Raw genomic sequence first — 23,336 nt, forward strand, 5'->3', positions numbered from 1 at the left:
CGAACGTGCCCAGCGGGTGCGTTCTGCTATGGAAAAACCAGCACATAGAACCGGTGCGGGGACCAGCGCCCTCGGACTGGTGACCGGAGGTGCGCGGGATCGTCCCCAGGCGAACTTCAGGCTCTCCGCCCGCTTCGCCCGGGTCCGCTCCCCGACCCCAGGCCAAGAGACACCGGGCCCAGACCCACGCCTTTCCTGGGCCCCGGCTCCGCCCTCCCCGTACTGTGACCCCGCCCTTTACCGGACTCCGCCCCGCCCTCTCCGGGCTCCATCCTTTCCCCAGCGATCTGGCCCCGCCCGTTCGCCGGCTCCGAGGCGGGGGCGGGGGCCGGCTGGGAACCACCGAGTTGGCCGAGCCTCCGAACCGCCCAGAACGGCCGGAAGGCTGCGGGGCAGAGCGGCCGCGGGCGGCCGAGGCCCATTTCCGGCGTCGTCCCGCGGGTGGGTCCTCGAGCGGCCCCGGGGAGGGTGAGTCGATGCAAGACGCGCGGATTAGTGTCGGGGCGCCGCACGTGCTCTTCGCCCTCGGGCGGAGAGACCGCCTACCAGCCCCAGCGCCCTCCCGCCTCCGACTCTGCAGGACCCGCGCTCCCCGGCCTCTCCGCGGGGAAGCGCGGGTGGCGCGGGCGGCTCTCTAGAGCCCGTGGGCGCCTGGCGGGGTGGTGGTCGAGCCTCGGCCGTCTTGCCCGGCAGAGGTGGGAGGCGGGAGGGGGAGTCCCGCAGATCCGGCCTCGCGGCAGCCTCGTAACCTTCCCGCCGGTTCTAGGCCTGCTCCAGGGGCATCCTTGCTTATCCTACCCGCATAATCATCTCCCTCTAGGGCCCTCTTTTTCCCTCCCTCACTGTCCGTCGAAGGCCTAGACTTAGTGAGGGTGGCAAAAAGGGCTGTACCTTGGGGGAGTAAGATATGTATTTTCTCTGAATTCTGGTTGCCGCTAAGGGCCTGCGATTCTCTACAGGGGACCCAGGATACAGCACTGGCCAGGCCCAGGTGGGGACCCACCTGACAGTGGTCACTGCTGCCTTAGCCTTGCTGCCCTCACGGCCTGGGGCTTCGGCCCTCAAGCCGATTTGAGAGCCAGAAGCTCCCCTAGGAAGCCCGCTTCTCATTCTGACCTCCCAGAGAGATGCCTGGGGAGGGGCCAAGTTTATATACTGGGGTTGGGGTGGGGTCCTGTGCCCACTCCTCTTGTCCCTGCAGTCCGTCCTTCCGGTTCCTGTCTATTCGAGCCTCCAGTCGCATCATGCTTCCTCTTACGGCCCCACAGGCTCATTCAGCCCCGGTTTTTCCTGCCTCATGCCTTTTGCACACGTTGTTCCTGCTGCCTGCGGTGCCCTCCCCACCTCCCTTACCTTAGCCAAGTTAGCACCTAGGGGAAGTGACCCATCAGATTAAGTCAGAATTTCCTCGTTTAAGTGCTTTCAGAGTTTCTTGTGCTTCGGTGCTATTATCACAGCTGTAATTTTGCATTTGTTTTTGTGGTCACTTACTCTCTTCTCCAGTAGACTGCTCCGTGAACGCAAAGTCTGTGTGTACTGTTCACTACTGTATCCCCATTGCTTGGTTGCGCACCTGGCACCCGTGGCAACCACCCATTACATGTTTGTGGAGTGATTCGTACATACTACACACTCTGAAAGATGAATGGAGCTTCGGGGGGCAGGTACTCAGGTGCCATGGCGACTTTGGCCCCGCCCCAAGTCCCTGCCAGAGAACACCTGGGGTTGGAGGTAAAGGATGGGGGAACGTAGTACCACGCCCCTCGGTTAGCCTGGAAGTCAGGGGTTGGGGCCTCCAGGATACTGATCTCTGACCTTTTCGTTACTTCCAGCAGGTCTCTGGGCCGGGACACGCGGATCCCCACCCACGCAGGCGCATGGTAGGAGTCTGACTTCCCCCGTTCCCTCCCTCGTTCTGGGAGGGCCCCTTCCTCCTCCTTTGGGCACCCTCCCTGCCCACTGGACCTGGACCTAGACCCTCCCTTGGCTCCACACTGTGACCCTTGCCGGTCTCCGGCATGCCCATTGCCAAGGTAGTGAGCAAACACCTGCCCAGACCGGGCCTTGCCTGAGGCTCTCTGGGGAAGGTTGTATATCACCGTAGTCTGGGTCCCTCCCCCTTCTCCATACTGTCCCTCCCCTTGATTTTCTTTTCTTTTATTATTATTACTGTTTTGGCCACACTGCGTGGCTTGCAGGATCTTAGTTCCCTGACCAGGGATCTAACCTATGCCCCCTGCAGTGGAAGTGCGGAGTCCTAACCATAGGACCTCCAGGGAATTCTCTCCTCCCCTTGATTTTAGAGCCAAAGGGGCCTGGTGACTGTCTCACCCAACCTTGTGGTCCATGTGCCTGAGACACCCAGGGGTCCCTGGGGGACTGGTGTGTGTCCTTTCAGGAGGCTGTGACGTTTGGTGATGTGGCTGTGCACTTCTCACGGGAGGAATGGCAGTGTCTGGACCCTGGCCAGAGGGCCCTCTACAAGGAGGTGATGCTCGAGAACCACAGCAGTGTGGCCGGACTAGGTGAGGCTTCATCTGGACACCCTTAGCCCCTGCGTCATCGGTCAGCACCCACCTAGCCAGGCCTCTGTTATATATATTTATTTATTTATTGTTTTATTTTATTTATTTTTGGTTGTATTCAGTCTTCGTTGCTGTGTGCGGGCTTCTCATTGTGGTGGCTTCTCTTGTTGCGGAGCATGGGCTCTAGGCGTGTGGGCTTCAGTAGTTGTGGCACGCGGGCTCAGTAGTTGTGGGTCACGGGCTCCAGAGCGCAAGCTCAGTAGCTGTGGCGCAGGGGCTTAGTTGCTCCACGGCATGTGGGATCTTCCTGGACCAGGGCTTGAACCCGTGTCCCCTGCACTGGCAGGTGGATTCTTAACCACTGCACCACCAGGGAAGCCCCGAGAATCCTTTTTTATCTTTGTCCACACACTGAGCTGTTTCCCCAGCACTAAACAATCCATCCTTTCCCGTTGATTTGTAGAGCTGTCTTCTTCATATGTGTGATGGTGTGTTTCTGAGCTCTGGTCTGTTAGGGGGCAGCTCTCTGCTTTTTGTTAGGTGGTTCTGTTATTAGTATTACTTTTGATTGCTTTGGCTTGTGGCATGTTAATACCTGGTGGGGCAGCTCTCGCTCTTTATTCTTTTTAAAATTTCACTTACTTACGGCTAACAGAGTAGTTCTTTCGTGTAAGTTTAGAATAAGTTTGAGTTCCTTGAAAATTGCACTGGAATTTTTATAGGGGAGTGGTTTGAATTTGTAGATAGTGTGAGGAGAACTGGCACCTTTCTGTTAACTGTTCCCACCCAAGACCATGCATTGTGTCTCCATTTACCTACTTACTTCTGCAGACGTTATTAGAGTGTGGGCATTTCCTCCACAGTGGTCTGGTGTTTGATCTTCAGTTTAGGTGGTTTTGTGAATGTATCATTGTTATGTTATATTTCTAGCTGATTATTGCTGCTATAGAGAAATGCTCTTGATTTTGGAGGATAGACCTTGTATTTGGCCACTTCATTGGACTCCCTGCTAGTTCTGGTATCATGTTCTAAGGAGGGGCCTGCAAGTGAAAGCTTGGTGTTTTCCCTCCTGGCCCCCATGTGTCCTGATCTTTAGCAATGGCCAGAGCGCCCGTGCTGTTAGGAGTGCTGTGGGCATGCTTGTTTTGTTCTGATTTTAAAGGGAATGCATGTAACTAAGGACAGAAGTTGGCTGAAGAGTTTCGGTGTTTTGTTTTTTGTTTTTGGCTGCGTTGCCGTGCGCGGGCTTTCTCTAGTTGCGGCGAGTGGGGGTACTCTTTGTTGCAGTGTGCGGGCTTCTCATTGTAGTGGCTTCTATTGTTGCGGAGCACAGGCTCCAGGCGCGCGGGCTTCGGTAGTTGTGGCTCACAGGCTCTAGAGTGCACACTCAGTAGTTGTGGTGCACCGGCTTAGTTGCCCCGCGGCATGTAGGATCTTCCCGGAGCAGGGATAGAACCCGTGTTCACTGCATTGGCAGGTGGATATTTCAAATTCTTTTCCTACATTAATTGAGATGTCCATATGTTTTTTTTTTTTTTAGCCTGTTAGTCTAATAAGTTACATTGGCATATTTCCTTATATTCCTGGAATAAACTCTACTTAAGTCATGATATTTACATATGCATTCTGATAACCTTTTGGACTCAGGTAGTCAGTATTGTATTTTGGATTTTTGCATCCCTGTTCCTAAGCCAAATGGACTTGTATGGTTTTTTGTTTGTTTGTTTTTTCTTTTTTGGTGAATTGTCATTATATAGTTTGACATTTTTTGCATATAAGTTTCATAAAATGAGCTGGGAAGCTTTTGTTGTCTTTCTTAATTTCTGGAAGAATTTATATAGATGGAATTAATTGAACCTTCGAGTTTTTGGTTGAACTCACCTGTAAAACCACCTGGGCCTTGGGCCCTTGGGGAAGGAAGGTCTTTGACTGGAATTTACGTTTTATTAATGCCTCATGGTCTATCAAGCTTACGGATTTTCCCCTGTGCCAATTTTGTCATTTCTAGTTTTTGTACAGATAGATCTACTCCTTCAGATTTTCAATTTTTTTAGCGTGTATTTGTTCATAATACTCTTTATTTTTAATCTCTATTATGTTTGTGTTTGTTTCCCTTGTTTGTTTTATTTTTTGGCAGCATCTTTTCACTGTGTTGACTGTTATTTTTTTTAAAAATATTTATTTATGTTGGCTGCACTGGGTCTTTGTTGCAGCACACAGGATCTTTTCGTTGTGGCATGTGGACTCTTAGTTGCAGCATGCGGACTTCGTAGGTGTGGTATGCATGTAGGATCTAGTTCCCCCACCAAGGATGGAACCCAGGCCCCCTGCGTTGGGAGCACAGAGTCTTACCCACTGGACCACCAGGGAAGTCCCTGTGATTGGTTTTGCCACAAGACTATGCTTTTTATCTTTTTGAAGAACCAGCTTTTGGGTTTTTTTGGGGGGAAGGGGTGCTCTTTCATTGAATCTTGCCCACTTTTGTTATTTTCTCCCTTTTTATTTATTTGTGTTTGCTGTGTTGTTTTGTTTACAACTCCTTGAATTTAATATTTACCTTTTCTGTGTTTATCATTCTTGTTTCGTTTTTTAAAAATAAATTTATAATTTAATTTTAATTTTATTTCTGGCTGCATTGGGTCTTTGTTGCGCGCAGGATTTCTCTGGCTGCGGTGAACGGGGCTACTCTTCGTTGCGGTGCATGGGCTTCTCACTGTGGTGGCTTCTCTTGTCACGGAGCACGGCTCTAAGCGTACAGGCTTCAGTAGTTGTGGCACAAGGGCTCAGTAGTTGTGGCTTGCAGGCTCTAGAGCGCAGGCTCAGTTGTGGCGCACGGGCTTAGTTGCTCCACGGCATGTGGGATCTTCCCGGACCAGGGCTCGAACCCGTGTCCCCTGCACTGGCAGGTGGATTCTTAACTACTGTGCCACCAGGGAAGCCCCCAATCATTCTTGTTTCTGGTCAACATATTTTAAAATGTGAAATTTTATCTGTAAGTACTGCTTCAGCTGCGCCCTACAAATTTTGACTTATAGTAAATACAATTTACTTACAGTAAATACCACTTAATAATTCATCATTTAGTTTTCAGGTAGCTAATAGTTTTGAGCTACTTGTTGTGGTGGCTGTCATATCCAGTTGCATTTAGATCAGGTGCAGTCTGTGGTATTGTTCTGTGGCCTGTGCCTGATCCCCTTCCTGGCTGGCCCAGGGATGTTTCTCTGTGAGCATTGCACATGTGCTTGGTAAGAACACCTGTTTCATGTTGACTGTGGGTCAACTCAGGGTCCTGCCATCACCTGAGACTTCGACCTAGGCTCTCTATGCCTGCCCTTCTCCATCCACACGGCTGGAAACCTGAGGTGTGCTCCAGCCAGAGGGCTTGGCCAGCCCTTGGATGGGCTGGGAGCACATCACACGGCTGGCCCACAGCATGGGGGCTGGCGGCCCCAGAAGGCAGGTGCCAGGTGGGTGCCTGCAGCTCTCCACCCCTCTGCCGAGGCCCCCCAGGGCTTTATATGAGGACTCGAGGCTGGGGCTTCTGGGTGACCATTGGACTTCACACCTGATTTTTTTTTTAATTTATTTTATTTTATTTTTTGGCGGCACCACGCGACATGTGGGATCTTAGTTCCCAGACCAAGAAGTCAAACCCGTGCCCCCTGCGTTGGAAGCACGGAGTCTTTTTTTTTTTTTTTTTTTTGCGGTACGCCGGCCTCTCACTGTTGTGGCCTCTCCCGTTGCGGAGCACAGGCTCCGGACGCGCAGGCTCAGTGGCCATGACTCACGGGCCCAGCTGCTCCACAGCATGCGGGATCTTCCTGGACCGGGGCATGAACCGGTGTGCCCTACATCGGCAGGTGGACTCTCAACCACTGCGCCACCAGGGGAGCCCAGCACAGAGTCTTAACCACTGGACTGCCACGGAAGTCCTCACACCTTCTGATTTAAAATCCATTTTGTTTGTTGATTTGTTGTTGTTGTTTGTCTTGTTTTTTAACCACGTCAATCTCTTGGGGTGTCCTTGCTCTCGGAACTGAGGGACTGAGGGAAGTGCTGGCAGTGCCTGGCTTCTCTCCCCCTGGGCTAGAGCTGGCCTGTACTAGGCAGATTCGTGTGACAGGGCTCCCTGGGGATCCTGGCCCTGTGTGGATGGAGACAGGGACAGGCTGGGAGTCCAGGAGTTCCTCTGTGTCCAGCCTCAGGAGGCGACAGACCTGGACAGAGAGGGCCCCTGTGCCCCAGTAGCCCCCAGCCCTTCACTCCTGGGAACAAGGGAGGGCTGAGCTGCACTCCCAGCCACACCAATGCCATCTCCTCCTCTGCCGCCTCCACAGCAGGATTCCTGGTCTTCAAGCCTGAGCTGATCTCCCGGCTGGAACAGGGGCAGGAGCCATGGGTCCTCGACCTGCAAGGAGCGGAGGGGAGAGAGGCAGCCAGGACCTCCCAGGCAGGTGAGGTTTTCGGGCACAGGGTGAGAGGGCTGCGGGCGGGAGGCTGGAGGCAGACCCCAGGTGCCACCCACGTGGGCTTGCTGGGCTGCCTGGGAATGCCATGGGGTGGGTTCGGAAGTGTAGACGGGTGGTGGGGCAGCCTCAGGAGAGACTGAACTACAGAAAAGCGAGGGCACAAAACACCCACGCATTATGGCAAAAACGGTTTGTTTTTGAACCACTGTTTGCTCAGTTTGTAATTTTTTTTTGGCGGGGGGGGGGGCGAGTGCTGCGTTGGGTCTTTGTTGCTGCACGCAGGCTTTCTCTAGTTGTGGCGAGCAGGGGCTACTCTTCATCGTGGTGCATGGGCTTCTCATTGCAGTGGCTTCTCTTGTTGTGGAGCACGGGCTCTAGGCACATGGGCTCAGTAGTTGTGGCACTTGGGCTCAGTAGTTGTGGCTCGCAGGCTCTAGAGCTCAGGCTCAGTAGTTGTGGCACACAGGCTTAGTCACTCTGTGGCATGTGGGATATTCCCAGACCAGGGCTTGAACCCATGTCCCCTGCATTGGCAGAACCACTGCACCACCGGGGAAGCCCCTGTAATTTTACTAATAGTCTTACTGAGCTCAGGTACACACATGTGGCTCTAAGTGCACTAAGTGTGGCTCTGAGCACTAAGTGTGGCTCTGAGCAGCTGTCCCCTCCCTCCGCCATGCTCCCTCTGGAACTTCTTGGGGCCCTGGGTGACCCCAACCTCTCAGATAAGGCTCTAGGGCTGTGTTAGTGTCCTGGGGTTGCTGTAACAAAGCACCACGAACTGGAGGCTTAAAACAGCAGAGATTTACTGTTTCTCAGTTCTGGAGGCCAGATGTCCAAAATCAAGGTATGGGCAGGGTCATGTCCTCTATGAAACCTGTAGGGGAGGATCCTTCCTGCCTAGTCTAGCTTCTGGGCCCCAGGTATTCCTTGGCTGGTGGCCACATCACTCCAAACCTCCATATGGAGGGCAGGCAGCGTAGGTGGACCCTCCAGAAACCCATGGGAAGGAGGAGTCAGTATGGCCAGCGGGTGTGGCCGCCTGGAAGCTGAAGGGCAGACTAGCAAGGGATGCGGCCAGGTGTGCGTCAGAGGGCGTGGCTTGGCGGCAGCTGGATGCCACAGGGTTCAGGCCTGGGGTCCTTCTCAGAACCCCACCCAGTGGACAGCTGGAGGCCCAGTTCTCTTGGGCTCACCACCTGTGTGCCCCTCAGCAGCTCTGGCACCTCATTTTTCTTGGTATCTAACATCCCTCTAGTCACAGTTTTCAGTCTTTCTTTCCTCCTCACTCTACGTTCTCTGCAACCAGGAGCCTCTGACCTCTCAGCCTAGCCCTGCCTCTCACTAAAGCTCCCACCCTATCGAGCTCACTTTGCTTCTTTGTAGATTTTTCCTCATGCTAGTTCCACGTGGGAGGACCTTTCCCCCATGTAGGAGGGAAGCTCTTTGCACTCTGCCAAGTATACTGTAACTGAATGAGTGCATAAAATGAAGTATGAATGAAACCAGATTTTGAGAACTGTCAAAGGCATTGACTTCTTGTAGCGTCTTTCCATGTGCTCAACGCAGACTGTCTGGGAGGGGGCTCAGTCCCAGGGGTGGTGTGCACCCCTGCCCCATCCTCCAGTCTTTGTCCTTCCTCTGAGCACAGGGGATAAGCAGCAGTTTACTTCCTGTTCATTTCAGATTCTACAATCGGGACCGAGAGTGAGCAGGCCTGTGAAGACATTGACCGTCTAAAATCAGAATCCCATGTGGTCATGGTCAAAACCCCGTCCCAGGACTTTCCCCAGAGTCCTGGCTTTGGAGATGCCTCTGATCCCGAGGTCTGTTCAGAGAGTCAGCCAACCTCCCTCTTCCAGAAAAACTGCTTGAATATAGGGACTGTGGCTCCCAGGGAGACCTTCGCTGAGGAAGAGGCCCAGGGGTGTGGCGAGCGGGGGAGCGGTGGCCGCCTGGGTTGTCGACGTGATCAAAGTCAGGGGTCCTTGCGAAGATGTGACATCTGTGGTAGGAATTTCCGATCTACTTCAGATGTCTCTCTGCATCAGGAAATTAATACACAGAAGAGACCTAACAGCTGCCAGGAGTGCCAAAAAAAATTACCTGATTGCTTACAGGGGAGACATCTGAGTACCTTGCATGGTGAGAAGCCGTATGAGTGTGAGGAGTGTGGGAAGGTCTTCAGGTTGTGCTCACAGCTTACTCAGCATCAGAGGATCCATACTGGAGAGAAGCCGTTTAAATGCACCGAGTGTGGGAAGGCCTTTCGTCTGAGCTCGAAACTCATTCAGCATCAAAGGATTCACACTGGGGAGAAGCCCTACAGGTGTGAGGAATGTGGAAAAGCCTTTGGTCAGAGCTCTAGCCTCATCCACCATCAGAGGGTCCACACGGGAGAGAGGCCCTATGGCTGCCGGGAGTGCGGGAAGGCCTTCAGCCAGCAGTCTCAGCTGGCCAGGCACCAGAGGACCCATACGGGAGAGAGGCCCTACCCATGCCAGGAGTGTGGGAAGGCCTTCAGCCAGAGCTCAACCCTAGCTCAGCACCAGCGGATGCACGCTGGGGAGAAACTTCAGCTCCCAAGAGCCCCGGATAGCCCCAGCCTGGTTGCACATCAGAGGTTGCATGCTACCGAGAAACCGTTTAAGTGTGACGAGTGTGGGAAGGCTTTCCGGTGGGTCTCCCGCCTTAGTCAGCATCAGCTGACGCATACTGGAGAGAAACCTTATAAATGCAACAAGTGTTCAAAAGCCTTTGGTTGCAGCTCACGGCTTATTCGCCACCAGAGAACTCACACTGGAGAAAAACCATTTAAGTGTGAAGAATGTGGGAAAGGCTTTGTCCAGGGCTCACACCTAATTCAGCATCAGAGAATTCACACTGGAGAGAAGCCCTATGAGTGCAGTGACTGTGGGAAGGCCTTCAGCCAGAGCTCAAGCCTCATTTACCATCAGAGGATCCATAAAGGGGAGAAGCCCTACGAGTGCCTCGAATGTGGAAAAGCCTTCAGTATGAGCACACAGCTCACAATACACCAGCGGGTGCACACGGGGGAGAGGCCCTATAAGTGCAGTGAATGTGGGAAAGCCTTCAGTCAGAACTCCACCCTTTTCCAGCACCAGATCATTCACGCTGGGGTGAAGCCCTATGGATGCAGCGAGTGTGGGAAAGCCTTCAGCCGGAGCTCGTACCTCATCGAGCACCAGAGGATCCACACTCGAGCCCAGTGGTACCACGAGTATGGGAATACTCTGGAAGCTTCTACCCACGTGAGCCGTAAGAAAGTTAATACTGTAAAGAAACTTCATAAATGTAACGAATGTGAAAAAATATTCAGATGGCGCTCGCATCTAATTATACACCAGAGAATTCACACTGGAGAGAAACCTTATAAATGTAATGAATGTGGCAAAGCTTTTAATAGGAGCTCAAGGCTTACTCAGCATCAGAAAATTCACATGGGATAGACCACTCACCTTTACGAATGTGTATAAATGTGAATAAACCTACAGCCTTAACTTATTATGGGATCATTTATACTGACGATTTAGAATGTTGTGAAAGATTCAGAATTGCTCTCTTAGGAGAGAGAACATCCAGATTCACATGAGGTATATGTTTATTTGCTGGCACGTTTGACCTTCAGTAAAGCCCGTGTCCCTCACATCAAGGTGCACATGTGTAGCATTTGAGTTCACAGAGGGAAGACCCCAGGTCCTGCGGACGAGGAAGAGGCATGAGAAAAGCCCCGTGAGCCCCGCCAGACGAGTGGATTGAAAGAAGTTACCCAGGACGTCTTCCTTAAGCACCAGGTACTCAGACTGGCTTCAGCAGCAAGATATGCTCACTTGTGTCCGCGGGGCCCCAGGCAGCGTGGCCGGTCCCCCTCACCTGACTCCCCCGGCAGGGCCTCTGGGGAGGAGCTGGCTCCAGCAGCAGTGCCCGGGCCCAGGGACAGTGTCACTGGCCCACCCTACGTCCAGAGCCCAGCTGCTTCGGTTACAAGGATCAGATGCGCAGCCCTCACTGGGATTCCCAGCCCGGCCCTCAGCATTGCAGGAGACTCACCTCAGTCCCGAGAACACCACCAGAGGCTGGGATGTGTGTTGTTGGCTGCTGCTGGCCAGACGTCCTCAAAACTCCAGCCACGGGGACTGCCCAAACTGGGGGGTCTGCGAGCAGACACACGAGCCCGTGCGTTCTCACAGGCCTGAGGACGGTGGAGATGCCTGCTCACCAGGATCAGTGTGTTGGCGTGGTCTTGTGGGCCCCACAGGTCCCAGGGCAGAGGGCCCCACGGGTGCTGAGCAACGGGTGCGCATGAGCGAGCCTGCTCCGCCCACATCACCTTCTCCCTGGGTTTTCTCTGCCAGCCCAGCCTGGAGAAACAGCCAGGGTAGAGTGGTCAGGGCCCTTGGTTTCTTGGCATGGGTGGAAAGAATGTGCTGGGGAGATCACCGCTCCGCTCCGCCCACCCCTCTGGTGAACCTGACTGACAGGCTGGGGCTGCGGAGCAGCTCACAGAGCATCTCATCAAGGCCTGTGAGCCACAGGATGAGGCTGACATGTAGCATCAAGTCCAGCCCTGCTTGGGGCCCTGGACTCGGCAGTGGTGACTCGGGACCAGGTGTGTCATTTGCACAGGCTGCCACCCAGGACCACCCCCCGAGACCTGCCAATCTTTGGTGCCATTGCCAATAATCACAGGCCAAGGGTGGCCTGCCACAGAGAAGCCACTTCTCCCATGTACGGACAGGTGAACCTGAGGGACATAGGTCACTTCAGGATTTATTGCAACACGACTTGGGTCACCATCACACTGGTTGGGTGAAGCCCAGATCGCCTTGTGCGACATGGCCCAGAATCAGCCCATGGGTTTGTATCAGGGGAAACTGCTGCTCCGTGTGTACTGGAGGGCCTGGTGGGGCTGGGGACAGTGGAGTTCAGGGTGGCCGAGTTCACGTGAGTTTTCGTTCTCAGCACGTGGACAGGGACTCAGCCCCACGGCAGCTCAGCCTGATCTGCCAGTTCACCTGACAAAAGGTATGACATGTTCTCAGGTTGCAGTGTTGTCTCTGGGGATGAGGATCATCCCCCAACCTGCACCTTCGGGGGTGTTCCCGCCCTGGGCGGAGGACACCATGCAGTCATTGTGGCCCTGCAGCAGCTGTAACCCCATCTCCCTGGCCGTCCCCTGCTCCACCCAGAGCTTGTGTCTGAAGGGTCAGTGCGAGAGCGCAGGGACTTCTACAGACTGTGCAGAGATCATGTTCCCGCCTCGGCTGGTGTGCTCAACCAGGTGGTCACCGCCATCAGAGCCGGACAGGGTGGGCACATGTGAGTGGGCTGCATCTTAGGCTTTGTGAGCCACCCAAGGATGGGACAAGAGTCAGGGTCCCGGTGCTCGTGCCACACGCGCCCTCCACTGGCGCCTGGTGCCACCATGTGCTGGAAGGGCCTCCCGAGGCCCCGTGCTCTCGCCTTCTGGCTCTGTGAAGGCTGTTTGTTGCTGGGTGTGCCGTCCCCACAAGGGATTTGTCTCCTGGCCACTTTCTGGTAATGATGGACAAAGGGGTGGAAGGCCTCTGGACTCCAGGTTCTGCACTGGGTAGGATGCTTCTGTTTTCCCCTAACAGCACTTGCAGGCTCGCCAAAAAGGGCCAGAGGGACCAGCCTTAAATCTGTTTCAGCACCTGGATTCTTTCTGGATCAGCACGGTCCTAAGTCGGGCTGGCTGACTGTGTGGCCCGTGGGCCAAATGCGGACCTGTGCCCACATCTGTGAGGCCTGCTGATCAGCCTGAAGCCACTGGGACCTACACGGCCCCCAGAACCTGAGCCAGAGTCAGTCCTGCAAATGCCCTCATGTCCAGGAACTCAATCACAGACAGCCAAGGAGTAAGGCAGCTGCTTGAGCTGTAGCCCATCTGACGCTCCGCCTTCTGGCTCCGCCTCTTGGCTCCGCCTCCGAGGGCCCTGTGGGCTCCTGAGCGCTTCAGCTTTTGGTGCTGCTCCCAACCCATGGTTGCTCGGATCAGCGTCAGGGTTTTCATGTGCCTGCTTTTACCTTTTATCAGGCCACGAGCTAAGGGTGGGTTACGTTTTTATGTGGTTGGGGGGGAAAGACTATTTTGTGACATTTGAAAATTATATTGAAATCAGATTTCAGTGTGACCAAATAAAGGTTCTTGGAACACAGCTGGCCCATTTGTTTGCCGGTTGCCTCTGACCGAGTGGCAGTCCTGCCTCGTTTACTTGGGTAAAAACTTCATGCCTCCAGCCTTTGAGGGATTATTTTTCCTCTCTCTTCATAGTGTGCTTTGTTCACTTAAATGTCCCAATACAACCAAGAATTCAACAGAAATACATCTCAAGCTCTGCATTCCAGTCTAGAATATCGACTGCAGAAGTACAGGGTGAGGAGTCCTTTCTTAGCTGAGTCCATGTGAAAAAGATGTGTAGTATTCGTGTGTCACCTGGCGAGACATTGTGAGTTCAAACTACTGCACAGGTTTGAGATCCCAGAGCACAGGAAAAGCATCTGCGCACATCATGTGTGCTGGTCGCTTTGCAGGGAGGGAGAGGAGAGGGCTGCCTGCCGGGTAGTGCGAGTTCTGGACTATTCTGCTCTACTTTCAAGCTATAGCTCCCAATTTGGGGCTTCAGTAAATGCAACACTAAACTCATTTTAAGAATTTCCGGGAATTTCCGGGCGGTCCACTGGCCAGGACCCATCTTTCACTGTGTGCGGGGCCAGGTTCAATCTTTGGGGAACTAGATCCCTCAAGACGCCCAACATGGCCCAAAAACAGAATTTCCAGAACTATTCCAGAGTAGATTTTAAAATACTTTGCGTTTCTCTTTTGGAGACAAATTAAACCCCTAATTTTGACCTGAAATTGCTTTTTGTCTCAATTATCAGATTAAGCTTTGATTTATGACATTTTGAGCATTCTGGAAGCTTCACAAATAACATGGGGTGTGTGTGCAGAGCCCAGGTGGGTTTTCACATCCCTGTGTCCCCTTGTGTGTGTGGCTTGCACTCAGAGCCTGGGAAATGTTTGTTGAATGAATGAATGATGCATTTGGGGCACATCCAGGCTTTGAGGCGAGGCTTCAGAGGCCCACAGAAGAGAGAAAATTCTCCAGCAAAAAGAGTTTCCACAGAGATCTAAATAAGGTCAACACAGTTGTAATTTTCCAGGTACAAACATCTGTACAAGGTCTTGTTCTTGCCTGGGGACAAAGGTGGGTTGGGCTGGCCCCTGCCCTCAAGTCCAGGTCTGGGGTAGAGACTGACCGCAGGTGAAGGTGGATGGTCCCTCTGCAGCCTGAGGGAGCCCTGCAGGCGCACAGGGAAGTGTAGCACTTAGAGCCACCGCCCACCCCCCAATTGGTTTTGTACGGCCCTGGAGCTGAGAATGGGTTTTAAATGGTTGAAACAAATTTTGTGATGTGAACTTAAAATCTCAGTGTCCACAGGACATTTTTATTGGAACATGATTATGCCCATTGGTTTAGATGTCTCTGGCTGTTTCTGAGCTACGATGGCAGAACTGAGAATCATTATGACCTGAAAAGCTAAAATACTCTCTGGCCCTTTAGAGAAAAGTTAGCCACTCTCGACGCAGGTGAGAAGGCCACCACTGCTGGCCCGCAAGCCTGTGACCCGCAGTTGGAGGGACCTTCTCAAGCTGGATCACGTCTGCCTCCCCGTACCCACGGTGAGGCCAGAATCTGTGAGCGGCCTGGAGGCTGGTGGCTCTCATCCCCTGGCTCTGTCCAGCCCCAGGAGCCAACAGTCCTGGGAACACCCTGCTGCCCATCTTCTCCGTCTCATGAAAGCCACTTACCACCTGTATGCCTTGTGTCACTGTTTGCCCATGTGTCCCTCCTTGAGACAGAAACATGAAGGCTCACAAATGAACAACCCAGAGTTTGCAGTATCAGAGCTGTCAAGAGCTCCTCCGAGGGCCGAGGCAGGGCTCTGCGACCCTCTCCTGGCTGAGCAGCTGGAGAAGCGGGGGAAAGGGCTGCCCCACAGCCGCTGTGGGAGGGGCAGCGCCGTCAGGGCCACCACCTCCAGCCTCCTGAGGATGGAGATAATGTTCTGGTCCTGACGTTCCTGACCAGTGACTTAAAAGGCACAGACGGTGCCTTCTGGGAGAGGGGGAGGGAAGCAGGTGAGCGAGCAGAGCTCTACACCCCCACTTGCTGGCTGGGACCCCCGAGGGTGGAGATGGGAGCAGATAGCGCGTGTAGACACGGTGACTTCAAGGGGCCCAGGGCCCTCCCAGTCTGCCGACCCTCCAGGGCGTAGACCAGCAGGGTGGACACACCCACAGGGCTGGGGAGACAGAGCCAGACAGCCCCCGCCAGGAGCACAAGGACAAGGGGGTCTCTGCCGCCTGATGGGCAAAAGGGTGTGCAAATCCTGGTGCTGACTCGCGGGACTCCCAGCCTCAGTCGGAAAAGCACCCCTGCCTGCCAGGACAACCGAGAGGATGCTGGGAGGGTCCCTCGGGAAGGGGGTGTGTGCGTCCCTGCCAGGCACGTGACTTAGAGCCACGGCGTCGCAGCTACGGGGCCACTCCGTAGCAGCAGAGCTCAGAGCACCTGCTGGGGCACGTCGGCCGGGCTCGGACCCCAGGTCTCCGTTCCTGGTTGCACTGGTCCAATTTCGCTGCGGTAACCGGCAAAACAGACGCCCCCAAGCCCGTGGCCCTCGACCCTAAACGTGTGTCCTCACTCTGGACACAGCAGCTCAGGGCACGGGAGCCGGCACCAAGAGCCTGCCCTGCCACCAGGTTCGCATGCCCACAGAGTCGGCGGACTAAGGACAGGTGGGGAGGGAAGGCTGGCGGAGAACGGACTGCCAGCTCCCCCATCAGCTGTGTGTCGTTAGGCAAGACGCAAACCTCTCTGCGCTTAGTCACCCGTGAGGTGGAGAGGCCTCGTGCCTGTGAGTTAATGAGTTAACACGCGCCCGGCAGAGGGCCTGCACCTGGTGGTTCCACCTGTACCTTCTCTGCGCTCGGCTGGGGCCTGGTCGACAGCGTCTAGCCTGTAGGGGGCGCTCGAGGTGGTGCTTTGGGTCGTTAGGGACATAATACCAAGGGCTTTAACGTGATCACATTCTTTAAAAAAAAAACTTTATTCTTCGCTGCGTTGGGTCTTCGTTGCTGCGCGCGGGCTTTCTCTAGTTGTGGAGAGCACGGGCTACTCTTCGTTGTGGCACGTGGGCTTCTCATTGATGTGGCTTCTCTTGTTGCAGAGCACAGGCTCTAGGCAAGCAGGCTTCAGTAGCTGTGGCACTACAGGCTCAGTAGTTGTGGCGCACGGGCTTAGTTGCTCCGCAGCATGTGGGATCTTCCCGGACCAGGGCTCGAACCTGTGTCCCCTGCATTGGCAGGAGGATTCTTAACAACTGTGCCACCAAGGGAAGCCCCTAAAATGATCACATTCTTTTCTTACAACACTGTGTTAAGAAGCCAAAACAAAAGTCCACACATGGAATGATTCAATGGGGAAAGTTGTCACATTCTGCCTCCTCTGTTTCTACTTCTAAATAGTTTTAATATAAAATCCTTCTACCGTTTCCTATTGACATCAATGATTAAAATTTTTTTTATTGAAGTATAGTTGACTTACAATGTTGTGCTAATTTCTTGTGTACAGCAAAGTGATTCAGTTATATTCTTTTTCATATTCTTTTTCATTACAGTTTATCTCAGGATATTGAATATAGTTCCCTGTGCGCTACAGTAGGACCTTGTTGTTTGTCCATTCATTATATACTAGTTTGCATCTGCTCATCCCAAACTCCCAGTCCTTCCCTCCCCCACCCCCACCCCCTTGGCAACCACAAGTCTCTTCTCCATGTGTCTGTTTCATAGATATGTTCATTTGTATCGTATGCATTTTAGATTCCAAACATGTGATATCATATGGTATTTGTCTGACTTCACTTAGTACGATAATCTCTAGTTGCATATCTAGTTGCATAACATCACTGATTTTTTTTTTTTTTTTGGCCGTGTTGGGTCTTCGTTGCTGCGCATGGGCTTTCTCTAGTTGCGGAGAGCAGGGGCTATTCTTCATTGTGGTGCATGGGCTTCTCATTGTGGTGGCTTCTCTTGTTGCGGAGCACGGGCTCTATGTGTGTGGGCTTCAGTAGTTAAAGCATGAGGGCTCAGTAGTTGCGGCACATGGGCTTAGTAGTTGCAGCACATGGGCTTAGTTGCTCCACGGTATGTGTGATCCTCCTGGACCAGGAAACGAACCCGTGTCCCCTGCATGGGCAGGTGGATTCTTAACCACTGCGCCACCAGGGAAGTCCTCACTGTGATTTTTAAAAATATTTATTTGGTTGTGCCGGGTCTTAGTTGCAGCTCGAGGGCTCCTTACTTGTGGCATGCAAACTCTTAGTTGCAGCAAGCATGTGAGATCTAGTTCCCTGACCAGGGATCGAACCTGGGCCCCCTGCATTAGGAGCGCAGAGTCTTAACCACTTAGCCACCAGGGAGGTCCCAACATCAGTGATTTTTTAATCAAGAAAAAAAATGAAACACAGCAGTTGCTCTGGTCTGAATGTCTGTGTCCCCAAAATGTATATGTATATGTTGAAATCCTAATGCCCAATGTGAGGGTGTTATGAGGTGGGGCCTTTGGGAGTGCTTCGGTCACGAAGTGGAGTCCCCCTGATAAGAGACCCCACAGAGAGCTCCCTTGCCCCTTCCTCCACGTGAGGACACAGAAGTCTGCAGCCAGGAAGAGGGCCTCACCCGCCCCTGCTGGCCCCCTGACCTCGGACATCAGTCCTCCGCACTGTGAGAAATCAATGTCTGTTGTCTTATAGGCTGCCCGGTCTGTGGTGCTTTGTTTGTTTTGCCCAAGAGAAACTTGGCACGCCCACCAGGAAGATGCATGTTCTGCTGCCATTAGACAGACCCTCATATCAGGAAGAGTTACATGAACAGAGCTGTGTTAACACAGAGACAGCACAGAGCGTAAATGTCAAGTCTGGTCAAGGCAGTTTCTCCATGACCGTCTATGGGCAAAGGAGCTTTTTGAATCTTTTTACTTTTTTGTTCGTTTTACTTTTTCGGCTTTTCCAAATGTATCATAATGAGCACATGTTCCTGACACATGCCCAGTGGTCGAGGAAGACGTCACAGCACAGTGACTGACAGGAAAGTCTCCATCACTGGTGGAGGCAGATGTGGTGCTCAGCTCACCTGTGCACGTTCTTCTGAGCAGGCCTGGGCAACAGCGAGCACAGCCCGGTCCAGCTCCTGTCCTCAGGGGAGCAGAGCCCAAGGATGCCAGCTGACGCTGAAGGAGACCTGGGGAGTCTGCACTCCTCAGCTGAGCCAAGACAGGGCCCCACCTGCAGCCTGGCCTCTGAAACTCTAGCTCCGAGCGCACAGCAGCACCTTAGGGTGGCCTCCTCTGTGCCCTTGGCCCACACCTAACTTGCTAGGACCCTCACTCAGGGAAAGGCCTTAATTAACCGAGATCATGGGAGTGTTCTGGAAACAGCACAAACACTGCCGCTCTTGATGGGTCGTGGCATGGAGCAGGGGGCAGGAAGGGGGCGCCGGGGAAGGGCAGGTGCCAGGTGGGCACCCAAGCTCATTTTCTGTTTTCAGAGGAGGTTCCTGCATGATGCTCGGGCCTATTAATACTACCAGACCTGTGACCTGGTTTCGTGGCAGACCATGGAGGCAGGGACACGCCAGGCCCCTACCTGGGGTGTGGTTATGCTGCAGGGTGCAGGGCTGGCCACGGGCTCTGCACACTCCCACCCTAGAGGCACCCAGGCGAGGCCCCTGCTCCTGTCTCCCCTGCCACCGCCAACTCCACCAGACTCCCAATTCCTACCCTGCTGCCCTAGGCTCTGCTATCAACACAGCATCCAGTGTGATCCTTTGAAAACAACTGTCACATCACACTCATTTCACTCAGAATTGAGCCAAAGCTCTTTGAGAGGCCCTCAGGGCTGCCCCCTGTGCCCTCCACTCACCTTGCCCCCACTTTGCTGCAGCCACGTGGCCTGTGCATCACAGGCTGCTCCCTCCGCCTCGCCTCCTTTAAGTCTTTGCTCAGGTACCATGTCCTCAAGGAGGCGCAACCCATGCCCTGATTTTTTTTTTTTTTTTTTGGCTGTGTCTGGTTTTTGTTGCAGCGTTCAGGCTTCTTTCTAGTTACAGCGCGCGGGCTCCAGAGCACATGGGCTCTGTAGTTCGCGGCGCGTGGGCTCAGCAGTTGTGGCGCGCAGGCTTAGTTGCCCCACGGCATGTGGGATCTTAGTTCCCCGACCAGTGATCGAACCCGCGTCCCCTGCATTGGAAGGATTCTTGACCACTGGGCCACCAGGGAGGTCCCCCCACGACCCAATTTAAAATGACAGCCCAGTTCTCCCACAGCCTTGCCCCCCATCTCCAAAGGCTGCTCTGCCTCCTGCGCCACTTCCCATCCTCCCACGAGCTACACCACTTGTTTGTATTATGCACTTCGTAATGCCTCCCTCGCCCCACTAGAATGCTCTCCATAAGGTCAGGGATTTAAGACAGGGGAATGAAATGTGCACCCTGAAGCACAGGGTTCCCCAAATCACAGGAGCAAGAGCTCAGTCGTTAGGTGGGGGCAGCCTGAGCAACCTCTGTGTCCTCACAAAGGCCTTGGCCTGGACCCCAGACTGTGACTAGACCACACATGGCCACACCGGAGCAGTGGGTGCCCTTACCTGGCAACAAGACCAACTGACAGCTGGGGGGACGGGGCCTGCAGTTTGATGCCTACCCAGGAGAACATATTTTGTGTAGCTGCTTTACTTCCAAAGAAAGGGAAAGACACAGCTGTCTTCTTCACTTAGAGAAATGCACGATTACACTCAAACACTCACTGGAGTGCCTCCTGGGAAGGGCGGCCTTTGCTCTGGAGACACCTGTCTGAGCCAGCTATCCCCGGTGACCAGAAGGGGACTGGCGAGCAAGGCTCAGTCCTGCAGTTTGCGCTCGCACCTCTTCTCCAGGTCGGCCATCTCCTTCAGGACTGTGGCCACACCGAACCGCAGCTCCTGGAACTTGGCTGTGGGGACCTCGAAGCGGAGGGCCGACCCATCCGAGAGCTTCAGCTGCATCAGGACGCTTGGCTGCAGGGAGCGGGCCAGGGCGCTGGTGGAGATGGCCACGTCCACCCTCCACCGAAAGTCGGCAACATGGGGCAGCCAGGCCCCCTGCTGCCTGGCCGCAGAGTCAAGGAGAGGCCGCTGGCTCCCAAACACCACACTGGCCAAGTCCACGACCAGGTCTTGGGGGATGCAGAGCTCCTGGAGCTGGTTCTTGAAGGCATCGGGCTTCAGGCTGGCCGGGGGCAGCCGGAGGGCCTGCTGGAGCAGGGTGTGTGTGCCAGCGATCAGGGCACCCAGACGCTCCTCAGGCAGGTCTGCACCAGCCCCGAGGCGCCGCACACCCTCACGGCAGTCTTCCCCCTGCAGGCTGCTGACCACCAGCTTCAGCAACTTTCTGAATGTGCCCCTCTCCAGGTCCCTCAGGAGCTGGGGCATTGCTGCCACCTCTGGAGGCAGCTGGGCGCCCAGGAAACTCATGCAGCCACTGTGACTGTCACCAGGGCGATGCAGGTGTGGAGCTGCAGGACCCATGGCAGACATCGCTGCTTCCTGCTCTTTGACCGGCAGCCCAGGTAGGAGGTCCCAGCAGCAACTGCCTGGAAGGGGGGCGGAAGAGAAGCCCAGTGACTCCCATGTCCTTTGGGCCAGTGAATGAGGACTGATATGGTCTCCACCTCCCAGATGCTGATGGTGTGAACCACTGATGACAGCCAGCATGACGGAAGGTGCCCTGGAAGCAGGTGGCGGAGGGGCCCCTCTCCAGTCCCTGGAAGAGGGGAGGCAGGAGCCAGGAGAAAAGGGAGATGAGGTGGGGAGGAGAGAAGAAAGAGAATCAGGAAACAGGAGAGCAACGTAAGTTCTCCAAATAAATAACGGATTAAAGAATGAGAGAGAAGAAAGGTCCAGAGAACACAAGGACCCAACAGCCACTGCCGCTGCCACTGACCACTCCAAGATCACTCAGCTACTCCACCTCCAAGCCGCACACGGCTCTGCACGAGCGGGTTATCGTTCTCACCCCACCAACAAGGAAATCGAGGCGGAATCAACTGCTCAAGTCAAGGACTAGAACCCAGGCCCGTCCACTCAGAAGTCCCTGCAGGGGGGAGACCAGACGGCGTCCCTTAGGCAGGAAGGGCTGAGGCGCAGGTGTTAAGAGAGGTGGGTGCAGTACCTGGAGAAAAGGGCTGAGACGTCACCTGAAGGACAGCACGACACCCCACACCTGCTTCTGCAGGAGCGCCCGGCCCACCGCAGCCGCGCCAGGTGCCGAGCAGAGCTGTCCCCAAGGCGCCCCCACCCCTGGCCTGCGGGCCTCAGCGCGGCGGGCCAGGGCGCACGGGGAACTCCCCACTGGTTTCCTCGTACCCCACTCTCCCGGGAAGGCCGGGCCCCCTCACCCCGGCTGCCAACGACCACCCACGGGTTTTCTTTCAGGGCCTGGCCAGTATCGGGACAGCCTTCCGCAGCCCCGCCGCCTGCCGCTCAAGCCCCGGTCCCTGGAGGCCAGCGCGCTGCCCTCCGGCCCGGAGGAAGGAGCGCCCCGAGGCGGCCACCCAAGCTCTTCCGAGCCGCCGCCCCGGCCGCGGTCAGTGCCCTGTGGTCCGGTCCCGAGCTGCTGGATCGGCCTCCTGCCTCCAGAGCGTTCGCCGCCTCGCGAGCAGGGCGACCCATACCCATCCCCGCTTCCCGCTGCGCCCCCGTACCTGTCGCGGGGTCCCAAGCGGAGCAGAAAGGCGCTCGCAGCCGGAAGCGCAGCCTGGTTCCCGGAAGCGCGGCCTGGTTCCCGGAAGCGACCTAGAGACCCCCTGCCACCTCCGGGGGGCACCTCTAGGACAGCGGGAGGACCCGCCCTCGGTGATCCGCGGCCTGTGGGGCGGGGCCTAGGCCGCCGGGTTGGTCTTACGGGTCCGACCGCGCAGGACGCACCTCCGGTTGTCCTCCGCTCGGATGGCTGATGCCTCGTTTGCACTCGAAAAGCAGGGGGTCTCTGCCGGGGTCTGGGGGCACGGGGGTGGGGGGCCTGGGCCTGGGGGTGGGGGGGTGCCCAGTACAGACCTTGGGCGGGGAGGCTCGCCTGCACAAAAATGCGCGCGAACTTTGCCTCTCAGTTGTTCACTTTGAATAGGTGAATTGATGGGATGTGCATTTATCTCCATAAAGTGGTATTTTAATGTCAGGGCTTCCCTGGTGGCGCAGTTGTTAAGAATCCTCCTGCCAATTCAGGGGACATGGGTTCGAGCCCTGGTCCGGGAATGATCCCACATGCCACGGAGCAACTAAGCCGGTGCGCCACAACCACTAAGCTATTGAGCCTGCGCTCTAGAGCTCACAAGCCACAACTACTGAGCCCCCGTGCCAGAACTACTGAAGCCCACGCGCCTAGAGCCTGTGCTCTTCAACAAGAGAAGCCACAGCAATGAGAAGCCTGTGCACCACAATGAAGAGTAGCCCCGCTCACCACAACCAGAGAAAAGCCCACGCACAGCAACGAAGACCCAACACAGCCAAAAATAAAATAAAATAAAATTTTAAAAAAGGCTAAAAACAAAACGATATCTTTTCTAAATCCATGTGATCCAAAAGCAAGAAATATCGACTTGTAAAAGATAGCTATAGAAAAACCACAGTACTTGCTTCTGTTTCCATACTTATTAAACAAATTCCAGAGAGTCAGGAGAAAAAGGCAGCCCTTTTCTTCCATTTATCCTGAATTTTGTTCTCTTTTTGCCCATTTCCCTCCCATAAAATATCCAGGGGCTTCCCTTTCCCTTACTACCTTCTTCAACTTCTATTACCTAGAAGCTTGAAGAAACCAGCCTATCACTAAGTCCAATTTTCTGACCATTAATTTATAAGCTTTTAGCAAATAACTTGTCCTTTAATAATTGTAAGTCAGAATTTTAAAAATCAAATTAAATGTTCAACTTAAGCTAGACAAAAAATACCAAACCTAAAGGAAGTAGAAAGAAATAATAAAGAGAAAATGAACTGGGACTTTCCTGGTGGTGCAGTGGTTAAGAATCCGCCTGCCAATGCAGGGGACACGGGTTCAAGCCCCAGTCTGGGAAGATCCCACGTGCCGCGGAGCAACCAAGCCCTGCCGCCACACAACTACTGAGCCTGTGCTCTAGAGCCTGCGTGCCTAGAGCCCGTGATCCGCAACAGGAGAGGCCACCGCAATGAGAAGCCCGTGCACCGCAAC

General features: G+C 54.5%; 2 protein-coding genes and 1 non-coding gene across 16 annotated transcripts; 1 reads left to right on the forward strand and 2 right to left on the reverse strand.

The window, feature by feature from the left end:
- The first annotated feature begins 91 nt into the window (after window positions 1–91).
- On the forward strand, window positions 92–13,194 carry ZNF7 (zinc finger protein 7). 12 transcript variants are annotated; one of them, XM_067712432.1, is made up of 6 exons: window positions 92–468; window positions 1,504–1,664; window positions 1,833–1,880; window positions 2,399–2,525; window positions 6,863–6,979; window positions 8,681–13,194. In XM_067712432.1, the coding sequence occupies exons 3-6, from the start codon at window positions 1,878–1,880 to the stop codon at window positions 10,462–10,464; spliced, it is 2,031 nt and encodes a 676-aa protein (XP_067568533.1). In that variant the 5' UTR covers window positions 92–468; window positions 1,504–1,664; window positions 1,833–1,877; the 3' UTR covers window positions 10,465–13,194. The 12 variants fall into 12 exon arrangements, with proteins under 12 accessions (XP_067568533.1, XP_067568534.1, XP_067568538.1 ...); XM_067712433.1 differs by having other exon boundaries at window positions 1,507–1,664; XM_067712429.1 differs by having other exon boundaries at window positions 361–468; window positions 1,507–1,731.
- Window positions 13,195–17,448: 4,254 nt separating this feature from the next.
- TRNAR-CCU (transfer RNA arginine (anticodon CCU)) lies at window positions 17,449–17,521 on the reverse strand. The gene has a single exon. It is a non-coding gene; the product is annotated as a tRNA-Arg (tRNA).
- Window positions 17,522–19,811: 2,290 nt separating this feature from the next.
- COMMD5 (COMM domain containing 5) lies at window positions 19,812–21,968 on the reverse strand. 3 transcript variants are annotated; one of them, XM_067712458.1, is made up of 2 exons: window positions 21,838–21,968; window positions 19,812–20,897 (listed from the first exon to the last, which is right to left on the reverse strand). In XM_067712458.1, exon 2 carries the CDS (start codon window positions 20,846–20,848, stop codon window positions 19,997–19,999), a length of 852 nt encoding a protein of 283 aa, XP_067568559.1. In that variant the 5' UTR covers window positions 20,849–20,897; window positions 21,838–21,968; the 3' UTR covers window positions 19,812–19,996. The 3 variants fall into 3 exon arrangements, with proteins under 3 accessions (XP_067568559.1, XP_067568560.1, XP_067568562.1); XM_067712459.1 differs by having other exon boundaries at window positions 19,812–20,727; window positions 21,838–21,957; XM_067712461.1 differs by lacking the exon at window positions 21,838–21,968 and adding an exon at window positions 21,078–21,794 and having other exon boundaries at window positions 19,812–20,727.
- Between the last annotated feature and the right edge of the window lie 1,368 nt (window positions 21,969–23,336).

This window comes from Pseudorca crassidens, chromosome 17 (assembly GCF_039906515.1).
Source record: "Pseudorca crassidens isolate mPseCra1 chromosome 17, mPseCra1.hap1, whole genome shotgun sequence".
In the NCBI taxonomy this organism is placed as follows: domain Eukaryota; kingdom Metazoa; phylum Chordata; class Mammalia; order Artiodactyla; family Delphinidae; genus Pseudorca; species Pseudorca crassidens.